At 37.8% G+C, this 12,254-nt stretch overlaps 1 protein-coding gene across 10 annotated transcripts in view; it reads left to right on the forward strand.

Annotated features, from left to right (window-relative positions):
- Positions 1-12,254, forward strand: part of DMD (dystrophin) — a 2,565,910-nt gene that overhangs the window by 2,221,283 nt on the left and 332,373 nt on the right. For all 10 annotated transcript variants that reach the window (XM_043895268.1, XM_043895262.1, XM_043895270.1 and 7 more), the window contains one exon: positions 941-1,087. In XM_043895268.1, the coding sequence (XP_043751203.1) occupies positions 941-1,087 (147 nt within the window). The remainder of the gene's footprint in view (positions 1-940; positions 1,088-12,254) is intronic.

Raw genomic sequence — 12,254 nt, forward strand, 5'->3', positions numbered from 1 at the left:
TGCATGATCATATCCACCCTATATCTGCATAGGCTGCTTCTGATCAATAGATTGTCATGATGCATGGCATCATGGAATCCTGCTCCAGTGCTCCAGAGACAGCTGAGAAGCCCCATGGGAGCCTTCTTCAGTCATTGCTACAAGGACTAAGATATTAGGAAATCAGGAACTCAGGCTTAGGATTTGACAAAATACCCTCATCTCTAAATGAATCGATTTATTTATGTCATTGGTACAAAGTATGCATGTAATATTTCATGACTAAGTACATCTTTTACTGTTAAAAAAAAAGTACCCACTTTTGCTTGTGAGATGAGTAGAATTCAGAATCTAGCAACGTTGTATTCTTCCCATTTCTTTGCCAATGCAGAATTTCTTCAGAAAGGGATCTAATATAATTGTTAAGAATGTGCACTCTAGAGGCAGATAAATCTGACTATGTATCCCAGGTTCCTCCGTTTTGACCCATGGAGCCTCAGGCAAAGTTTAACCTCTGATTTTATTTTTTCTTGTGTGTAAAATGATAATTCTCCAACTACCAACCTCATAGGGTTATTGTGTAGGAACAAAATCAGATGATGTTTGGACAGAGCGCCTCACAGAATTAGGCACATAACAGGTACTCAGTAGACATTAGTTGAGTTGTTTAGTCGCTAAGTCATGTCCAATTCTTTGCGACCCCATGGACTGTAGCCCATCAGGCTCCTCTGTCCATGGGATTCTCTAGGCAAGAATACTGGAGTGAGTTGCCATTTCCTTCTCCAAGACATTAGTTAGCCATCCATTAACAAACATTCACTGTTATAATACCACTAGAAAAGGGCAAATGTTACTCACATCCCAAACAGAATACGACACCATGTAGTTCCCATGTGTATGTTTTTGTTTTTTTGCTTTCAACAGTCTCATCTTCCATTTTGCCCTTGATTATTTCATACAGGCACTTCGAGGAGAAATTGCACCTCTCAAAGAGAATGTAAGCCACGTCAATGACCTTGCTCGCCAACTCACCACATTGGGCATTCAGCTGTCACCCTATAATCTCAGCACTCTGGAAGACCTGAACACCAGATGGAAGCTTCTGCAGGTAGGCACATTATAAACATTGCAGTTTCTTCTCTCAATAAGACAATATACAGATAAGCCTTGTTTGTAAGGAACAACGCAAGTAATTTCTTCATACTTATGATAGTTTGTGAGTGTATGATATTTTGTATTATTTAATAATTTCTTACTTCATTTTTTCAAGCATATTAATATTAATTTTTAAATGGCTTAAAGTTAGACTTTACTATATCTTGCCATTAACATAGAAGATAATACTGAATCATGCTTTAAGAACTAAATTACTGGCATGCCATTACTTGGTACTATCATAGCTTGGATTCTTAAAATGTCTTTCCTTTTGGACTCCTAATTTAGCAAAAGTTAATGGTAGCACACATTCTAAATCTTTTAAAGAAAGGATATCCTACCACAAACCGACTCATGGAAGTTTTTCATAGTAAATAAAGGGAATGTAAGTGTGCTCAAGGTCATGCTTACTGGCTATGGGACCTTTGGCAAATTAACTTTTCTGTGTCTCAGTGTTTTACCTGAAGAAAATGGGAACATTAAACGTTTCTAAAATATTGGTCTTTTGTTAGGATGAGTAAGTCAAAATACATGGGGCGTGCTTAGTACGGTATTAGCTACATAGTAAAAACCACTGTGAATTCTAGTTCTTGGTATTACTGCAGTTATAATTGTTATTTATTATAGCAAACAGGTTTTGGAACCAGACTTACTTGAAGTCACTTGACCTCTTTGCTTGTCCATTTCCTCATTTCCAGCATACTTGCTGTAATATTGAAGGGACTAATTGTTGTAGAGTTATTGGTACAGTACCTGGCTCATAGTAAGAACTCAGACAATGGAATGGTGAAAGAGGTGTGTCTATATTTTCCGTTCATGAAGGCTACCACTAAACCCCCACCCCTGCAACTGGTTTGATTATAGAATTAAAGAATTGTTTCTTCTCTTTTTCCAGTTTCATAAGATGCACAAAGTATGCTCCTGGGGATAGAGACAAAAGAGGAAACTGGGTTTAAAAAATTTTGCTTTCAGTGTTTTAGTAAGAAAAAAAATGATCAACCAGATTGCTTTTCTATGTGCAGTCCATTTAGCAGTGTGATTGAAAGTCCTGTTGAAGAATTGTTAGATCTTTAATAAAAACAAGACCTCTCGAGATCTCATATAATTTAATTTTTTTGTGATGAATAGTCTTGAAATATATGTAGGATAGATTGTTATAAGTGGCATTGATTAAAGCCAGACAATATAGTTAAAAGATTACATGCATTTCTATGTCTATTTGCTCCATAGTGGTTACATACTATTAAAATCTTATCAGTTTCATCCTTAGTATATTTTTTTCATTTTAAACATAAATAAGGAAAGTAATAAATGTCCAAGGAAAACCAATGGTCGCATTTGTTCCTTTCAAGCACTCTTGAACCATTATCTTAACATTACTTTTAGAGAGCTAAATGCCATATTTGCTTTCAGAATGTGATATAAATTTGTGAAAATGGCATGTAATTTTACAAATGAGATAAAAATATTATGACTGATAGGAAAAGAAAGTTTAAAAAAATCAGTGTGAGTGATCCATCATAGTTGTACTATTTATTTAAATATAAAATATGAGAAAATAGTACAGTTTGATTTTATCCATTCTTTAAAATGAATAAGGGACTTGGTTATAAATCTAGGGATGTACATAAAGAAGATAGGGTGTTGTAGTAAAAATACTGTAGGAGTGAATGATAGAACACCTAACTGCAAACTGAAGCTCAGCTATTATTTGACCATGTTATCTTGGGAAAGCCATTTGACCTCTCACAGCTTCTATTACCACATTTGTAAAACAAGATAATGCATTTTGTCTTAGCTCACAGTCCGTTCAGTCCTGAATCTGTATGTGCATATCTGGGGGAGATCCACATATGTTGGAATTTAGTTTAGAGTCAGTGAATTTGCTTCCTCTTCATAATACAAATGTGACTGACTGGAATTATATTCATTCTTCTATCAGTGTAATTCTAGCTTTTAAAACCCTCATCCCCAAACACCCTTATAGACAGCCTTCTCATAGTAAATGGTTCAGTTTGTGGTATATGCTCTTATTGTGGCACATTCCATATGTTGCTGGTTTTTAATGTGACCTTAAGAATAGACTTAAGTTGTTTTTTTTTAGCATAAAGGTGATAAATTCAAGGTTTTGAGTTGCACATAGCTAAGTCAACTTGATTCCATTCTTTCCTCTGACCAGAGTCTAACCACTCTGCTATATTATAAATGTGAGTACTTGTTCAGATAATGAACAAAGCAAGAAATGAGGTTCACATCAAACAACTTTATCCCCATTACTGGAAGAGCAGCTCATATAGCCTATCAAGAACATTGTCCATTTAGAAGAATATGTGGGAGACTAAAGGATAACCCAGCTTCTGTGGAGGGGAGTGTAAGCCCACCATTATTGTGACGTCACATTAATTCATTCATTTACGGTGCTATGTCAGTCAACTAAAATCATGATAAGAGTGAGAGTTCATCTTTGCTTCTGGGTTTGCTAAGACAAAGAAAAAGCAAGAATAGAGAATTAGGGTAGTGTGGAGGGTAGATATAAGTCTAAGAAAAAGAGTCTTACATTTGAGCAAACAGTGTAATTGAAGAACTGGAATGACATGCTCCCAGGCTATAGGTACTTGATATCAGAATAACCTGGGTTTGCCTCTGGGGCAGGTGGGAAGGCTGTACTGTGTCTTCTTGCTGTGTGCAGGCTTTTCTAGTTGCAGTTGTGGCGTGCAGACTTCTTATTGCGGTGGCTTCTCTTGTGGAGCACAGTCTCTGGGATGCAAGAAAGTGAAAGTCAGTCAGTGTGCCCAACTCTTTGCGACCCCATGAACTGTAGCCCGCCAGGCTTCTCTGTCCATGGAATTCTCTAGGCCAGAATACTGGAGCAGGTAGCCATTCCCTTCTCCAGGAGATCTTCCCAACCCGGGGATCAGAGCCAGGTCTGCTGCATTGCAGGCATTTTCTTTACTCTCTGAGCCAGCAGGGAAGCCCAGGGATCCAGTAATTGTGGCACACAGGCTCACTCATGGTGCAGTTGCTCTGCAGCATGTAGAATCTTCTGGGACTGGGGATCGCACCCATATCCCTTGCATTGGCAGGTGGATTCTTGTCAAGCCACCTGGGAAATTGGTCCTGGGTTTCTTACATGGGCCATTAATTTTTACTTTAAAGAAAAGTCATGCTGGTTTTCTAGCTGTATGTAATATCTCTCAAAATGTTAGATAAACCATATAGATCTGCACATCAACAGCAGGGGAAGACCCAGTCACAGAATATCTGTACATAGAAATAGAATGTATAGGGAGTTCTGGATTTATATTGAATCCACAAATAGAAGTATAGCGCCATTGATTTGCCCATTTGAAACTCTCTGTGGGAATAAAATCCTGTTTTCTCCCTCAGAGTGGGCACGTTGGTGTGGATGTTTCTATGACACCATTGGACGATGTGTTTTGGGCAAAGGAAATCTTTTATTCCTTGTAATAGCAAAAAGTTTTCATGTACATTGTTTCACTTAATCCTCATATGTATTATGATTACATAATATCATTGAGTCCTTGAACAAGTAAGGAAACTGAGACTTAGAGATGCTAAGTAACACATTGACAGTCACACAGCTTTTAAGCAGCAGTCACAATCTAAATCAGATCTGAGCCACAACTCCCTACTCTTTTTGTTGCCTTGTCTCACAGTGGACTTAACAAAATCATACTTTAGAGCTGTTTTGGGCAAGACAATATTTCAGGTTTTTTTTCATGCTTCCCCTCGTTTTTAAATGATCCTCAGGGATATTAACTTTGAAAGCTTCCTTTGCAAACCAATGAATTAATGAGCCCCAGTTCAGTGTACCCCTTAAAATCACACCTGTCGTTTCAAATATAAAATTATAAAGCATTATATTTCTCATTGTCTTTAGAGCTCAGCAATTGTACTAAAAGCAACCAAAAGTGAATTTAATAAGTTAGCCTTTAAAGTGGAACCAGTGTTAATATCTGATCCAGGAGAAATGAGTATTGAAACCAAACAGGAAGAAAATTAAACTGACGATAAACCCTTCTAATTTTGAAGCAGTGCACATACTTTTAGTGCTGAAGTTGTGCTCTTTAGTCACCAAACACAAGTACTATAGGGAATATTCTATGAGAAAGTACAAGAGGGAATATTCTATAAGAAAGTACTACTAGGGAACGTTTTACCCATTTCTCACCCTCATGTGCAAACCCATGAATAGCAACAGAAGTTGAAAATACACTTTAATATAAAGAGTAAATGCTTTGTTGACTGTAGGATGTATGAAATGTAATCACTTGAAAAATATTAAATATGAAGACATTTCTCTGCGTGACATTCTTTAAATATGTTTAAGGACAGCATCATGAATTATGTATGCTTTTAAAGGTTTCCTAAAAGTTTTCCAAAGTCATATGGACAGTTTTGTACTCTATCTTATATCTTTGCAGTAACTTGATGTCACGGGGATCTAGACCCTCATCTTCTATATACTCCCTTCGTTCTTTCATTCTTTGCTTCTTCTTCCATTCAGTTGGCACTGATTAGGCAGCTACTGTGTACCAAGCAGATATTGTCATTGTCGTATCTGTTCCAAGGACATCGTGACCAAAACTCTCTTCACCACTTGTGCCAACTTAAGCAAAGTTTTATAGATAAATTTTCTTTCATTACTTCCATAATGTCCCACCGTCCCTACCTTCCTCCATCTTATAAACAATATATATATGCTATTGTGACACTAATACTATAAAAGTAGTACCTTTTCAGATCTCCAAATTACAAATTCTTCAATAGTTTCTGACTGTGAGTTTGATCTCCATAATCAGATTAGCAAGATTCATGGAAGGAACCATATTTAGCTGGGCAACAGAAATATTTTCATGGCTTCATTTAAAAAAAAAAAACTAAACAAAAATTTTAATTAAAAATTTAAAAATTCCAACAGAGCAGTTTATATTCTTTACTTGGGTGGGAGAGGTTTTTGAAGCAGGCTATCTCTCTCTCTCTCTGTCCTTTTCATTATTGAGCACATGATTTGATCCTTTAAATGCATTGATGGATTTTGAACATTTTCCTGATGTTCTTTTTTTTTTTTTTTTAAGAATCTTGTACTAATCATTTTATGTTGTGCTTTATGGGGTCCCTTCTAGGTAGGCAGTGTAGGTTACCTGGGCAGATTCCTATTAGAAATAATGTGGACCCATTACCAACTGAGGGCTTCCCTGGTAGCTCAGACAGTAAAGAATCTGCCTACAGTGCGGGAGACGGGTTTGATCCCTAGGTTGGGAAGACTCCCTGGAGAAGGAAATGACAGCCCACTCCAGTCTTCTTGCCCACAGAATCCCATGGACAGAGGAGCCTGGCAGGCTACCGTCTGTGGGGTCACAAAGAGTCGGACATGACTGAGCAACTAACACTTTTTTTACCCGCTGAGGGTTGGTCTACCAATATCTGTTTTGCATGCCTTTCCTGGACTTTTTCTTTAACAAGACCAGAAATGATTCTCCTTGTGGTTATATCACAGAACTCAGAAGAAAATGATACATCTGTGGCCATTCTCAAAGGAAATGTTTTCCTGCATCAGTGGTTCTAAAATGTTCATGAACACCAGAAGACTTACTAAAACACAGATCACTGTGTGACTGCTGTGGATGGGCCCCACTTGGGGAGTTTCTGATTCAGTAGGTCAGGGATGGGGCCTGAGATGCTGCAATTCTAACTAGCTCCCAAGTGAGGCTGATGTTGCTGATCCAGGGCCTATGCTTTAAGAAATGTGTTTCTATATTAAGCACTTGCTGAGTACAGCTGAGTTTAAAATATTTTTTAATTATATATATTATATATATATATGCATGTGTATGTGTGCTAAGTTGCTGCAGTCATATCCAACTTTTTGTGACCCTATATACTAGATAGCCCACCAGGCTCCTCTCTCCATGGGATTCTCCAATAAAAAACATCTCATGGTACCTTGCACAAGTCATACATACATATATATGTGTGTGTATATATATACATATATATATATATATACACTGTGGGGTTAGACTGTGGGAAATAAGTATAATGTCATACAGAAAATTCTATATTAGAGGAGTGTTACAGTGCTACAGGATCATGGAGACCCAAGCACTTGACTTGTCTTTGAGGCAGAGAGAAGAGGGTAAAGGAAAACTTAGTAGATTCCTGGTAACACTATATGAATTTATAAATCTGAAACAGTGAATATAGATAAATATAATAGACATAATGTAATTATGAATTTAGAGTTACTATATTTCATGACACATGATCTAGAACTCTGCTTTCCACTCTGGTAGCTACATGTGGATACTGAGCCCTTGAATGTAGCCAGTCCAAATTGAAGTGTGTTGAAAGACTTTGTACCAAAAAAAGAATGGAAACTATCTTATTAATATTTTTATATTGATTAGGTGCTGAAGTGATAATATTTTATGTACTTGGTTAAATAAAATATATCATATAATTAATCTCACACACTTCTTTTTTTTTAATTGTTTGAAGTTAGGCATTTCTCTTAAAAATGAACACAGTGAGCCTATAGCTTCAAGTAAAACAACGGACAGTGTTTGTTTCTTTTTTACTTTTTTTAATGTGTCTACCAGAAAATTTTAAATAGTGTATGCAACTCTCATTCTAATTCTGTTGGATAGTACTGGTCTAGAAAGTAGTTCTCAAAACCTAGCATGGATAAATGTCACCTGCAGAGCTTGTTGAAACACCCCTCAAAACTCAGTAGGAATTGGTTTGAGCCTATGATTCTGCATTTCTATCAAGCTCCCAGGAGATGTTGTTGATCTGTGACCACCTGTAAAATTCATCCTCATAAACTATGGGTCACAGAGTTTTATAGAGAGGTGTGGAAATATAGTTTTGCATGAAGCACCATCTGTAGTTTCAGGACACAATTGTCTTGCCCTATACCAGTTGTTCAGTCACTGAGTTGTGTCCGACTCTGTGACCCCATGGACAGCAGCACACCAGTCTTCCCTGTCCTCCACTATCTCCTGGAGTTTGCTCAAACTCATGTCCGTTGAGTCAGTGATGCCATCCAACCATCTGGTCCTCTGTCGCCCCCTTCTCCTCCTGCCTTCAATCTTTCCCAGCATCAGGGTCTTTTCCAGTGAATTGGCTTTTCGTATCATATGGCCTAAGTACTGGAGCTTCAGCTTCACCATCAGCCCTTCCATTGAATATTCAGGGTTGATTTCCTTTAGGACTGACTGGTTTGACCCATATACCAGCATTTTTCATAAATTAGTAACTGCAGTTGTTTTACTAAACTCATACAGATTTTTATCAGCTGATCACTTTTTCAGAATTAACAGATATTAAATAGCACTTTAATTGTGTGGGGATCCTCTAATTCTTGGAAAGTTAATAAGGGATCCACAGGATTGAAAAGACTGAAAGCCACTATCCAAAAATACTGTGGGAAAAATTACTCAGACACATTCTAAACTGTAGGTAGCTTCTATAAAAAGATTTCAACTAGAATATCAAGTTTGATGTGCCCGTGGGCAGGAGTTTTTGTTTTTGTTTTTGTTTTAAAGTGGAGGAGAAAGGAAATGGAAAGAACAAAGGGAAAAGAAGCATGTGTTTGTTTTAGAAAAGGTTAGATCACAGGAGGATTTGTTGACATTAGGAATAGGTTGACCTATGACAAAAAGGACAATTAGGTTCAAGGAAAATATCTTTTCGGTAAAGAAAGAACAATCATTTATGCTGAACCTCATCTCTGTTTTTAAAAAAAGAGGAAGTGAACAATGTCCTTTAAATATTTAAAGGAATGTGTAAATCTGAATGTCCAGTCTAGTTGCAGCCTTTAGAACACACTTAGGGCAAAGGGCAGTGTCAAGCTTATGTATATTTTCCTCCGTCAGCGTGGCTTAGTGTTTTTACAGCTAATTGTACTTTAGTCGACAAGAGGAATGATACTGAAGTTGCCCAGGTAACCCTGAAAGTAACATAGACCAGATGTTCCAGAGTCCATCCTCCCTTACCCCAAAGAAGAATCTAGTTTTCAGAGACATACTTTATTTTGTCAAAAGCCACCAGGATGTGCAGGACTATAGGGAGAAAAATGAGTGAGGTTGGGAGTGTGACCAAAATAGTTTTATGAGGTACAAAATGAGAATACAGCCAGTAGGAGCCAAAGAGATATTTATCAGTTAGAGAGGATGCAAGGCATATTCATTGTTTAGAGAGTGTATAAAGTGAACCCAAATCATCATAAGATACGGGTTTGGTTACCTGAATGCTTGATCTTTCTGGACCACTTACTTTCTGATTTGTTTTCACAAGGAACACTTTTTGCTAGTTCTGAAGCCAGCTACTATGGTAATACAGATAACTGTTTGATTATTGTTTTCAAAGATGGACTGGGTTCCTGTTAGATGTGTTCAAACAGCACTTTTATGTAGGTATGCATGTATGTATTTCTCTTAGCTTCTCGATCTCTTTAATTTCTCCCCTGAAATACACATATAATGACGAGTACTTAAAATTGCCCCAGTGCTCATATTCTCTTTTCCTTCTCCCTCAGTGTGCAGCTGACATTTGCCCTTGGCTCACAATTCTCACTGCATTTTTTCATTCTTCTTCTAAGTGTCCTTCTCCCTCCAGGCTGACCTCCCTTTGCTCACTGCAGCCTGACCTCGCCCCAGCCATTCTTCTGCATTTGTTTGCCCGGGTGGTTTGCATCTTTGCTTTTCTCAGTCTCCCGCTGCGTGTGAACCCCCCGCCCCCCTCCGCCAGCAGCTGCTCACATTTCCCAGGCTACGTCATGCACAACATTCAAAGAGCTGCTGTTTTCACATTTCCACCAGAGAGACGCCCCCTCTTCTTCTTCCCTCCACATTCCTCTAGAAATAACCCCCATTCAGAACATATGAAAAGCTGCATGTTAAAGCCAACTCTGTAAGTAGGACTGGAAGCTGGCTGATGAGATTCAGAAATGCTATTTGTAAAGGTCAGTACCACAAAGGGCATTTTAAATTAATATAGGCCATCTTAAAATTTCTCGATTCTTACCAATTCTGTAATGTCCTTAGAATCATCAGCATTATGACAGAAGTTCTCCCTTCAATTAATATAGTCATTAATCTCAGAGGTAGAGATGTGGTTGGAAAATATAAATTACAAAGTATTAGAAATACAAGTGGTTTTCTTTTGACGCAAGGTCATACTTTTGGGGCCAGTGCCATTGGACCCTATAGATTTTGAGAAGAATTGATTTTAGTCAGTGTTATGCATTGCTGAAATTAATCATGGATTGTATTCATGCTTTGAAGCCTCACAATCACCCTTTGAGGTAGATATTATTTTTATCCTCATTTTACAAGTGAGGAGATTGAGAAGCCAAAAGGTTAGGTTGCCCGCCTGAGGTCACACAGCTGCTAAGTGAGAGAACCAGGATTTGAACCCAGGCAGCCTGGCTGGGGAGTCTGTCAGAACAACTATCTATGCAGCACCACTTCTTTGCTCTCAAGTTAAACATGGCAGTATTTCCTCTTCTTTTGCAATCCAAACCTTGAAGCAGAAAGTATAATTTCCTCCTAATGTTTATTAATTTGTCAGGAAGCACCTGAATTAACAATTTAGGAAATGCAGATTTAAAGTAGGATGAGTTTGTGAATCTCAGACCACCATCTCAGGAGTAGCCTGTTGAGCATGGAGGCGGAATCATTCGGACAAAAAAGGAGATCTCCTTTGCAGAACCATGAGGACTTAATTATCAAGTTCTTCCTGAACTGAGCTGAAATACCCTTTCATTCAATACACAGTTTCCATTTAAGAAATATTTTTCTAGTCCCTACGCTGTGCCAGACTCTGTGCTATAGTAGGGGTACAGTCATGGAAATAGTAGGAAGTCTCTGCCCTAATGGGGATTATAGTTTCTTGGAAAGACAGACATTTTAGAAGTTCCCATATATTAATAATAATTACAAGTTGTTATGAATGTGATAAGAGAAAATGTAGGGCATATAGTGAGAACCTAACCTTGTGTGTATGTGTGTGTGTGTGTGTGTGTGTGTGTGTGTGGTGTGTTGTGGTGAGGGTGGGCAGCAGGAAAGGCTGATCAGGAAGGCTTCCCAGAGAAAGTGGCCTTCCAACTGAAACCTAAAGAATGAAAACAGGTTAGCTTAAGTGACTTTGCTATTCATCTGCAGCTTTTATTCTGAATGGCCTGAAGCTTAAAACTAACAAACTAAAAACAGAATAGAAAAATTCCAGTATGTAAATTTAATTACTAGGAATCATTTGAAGTAATGGACTGCAGAGTTAATATATAATTAAGTCACATCAAAAGAGGATTTCCTATCATTATCTCAGACAGCATTCGATTTGCTTGCTTCACAGTACTTAGGAAAATCTATAGCTATGTGTTTATTAAAAGTTTATCTGCACCACTTAGAATGTCAGCTCCATGAGGGCAGAGGCCCTAACTACCATATCTACTGATAATTGGCAGGTAGTATCTGTTACATAGTAAGCATTCAGTAAAATATTTCTTAATTGCTGAATACATGAAGTTAAGCAAAAATGCTATTGAAAACCAAGTGGATAGTTATACCACAGGGTGTATATTAGGAAACAAAACTATTGTTTCTGAAGAAACAGTATTCATGTCTTAATAAGTTAAATTTTCAAAAATTCCAAAAAGAAAAATAATTGATCAAAAATTAAATGTTCATCCTTCTACTCTGTGGTGAACATGGTTCACTCATATTTTAGACCTTTATCAACAATTACTAATCTATATGCTCTGATGAGATAGAATATACTTAATATTACCTTTGAAGGAAAATGAGATAGAGTAGCTTTACTTCCTTTCCCCACTTTATTTTAGTTTAGGTGTATCTGCTTAATCGCTCAGTCGAGTACAACTCTTTGCCACTCCATGAACTGTAGCCCGCCAGGCTCCTCTGTGCATGGGATTCTCCAGGCAAAAATACTGGAGTGGGTTGCCCTGTCCTCCTCCAGGGGATCTTCCCAACCCAGGGATCAAACTCAGGTCTCCCACGAAGAGGGCAGATTGTTTACCATCTGAGCCACCAGGTGTAACTGACATATAGTTATACTCCTTTTATGTCTACAAC

Source organism: Cervus elaphus, chromosome X, assembly GCF_910594005.1.
Source record: "Cervus elaphus chromosome X, mCerEla1.1, whole genome shotgun sequence".
In the NCBI taxonomy this organism is placed as follows: domain Eukaryota; kingdom Metazoa; phylum Chordata; class Mammalia; order Artiodactyla; family Cervidae; genus Cervus; species Cervus elaphus.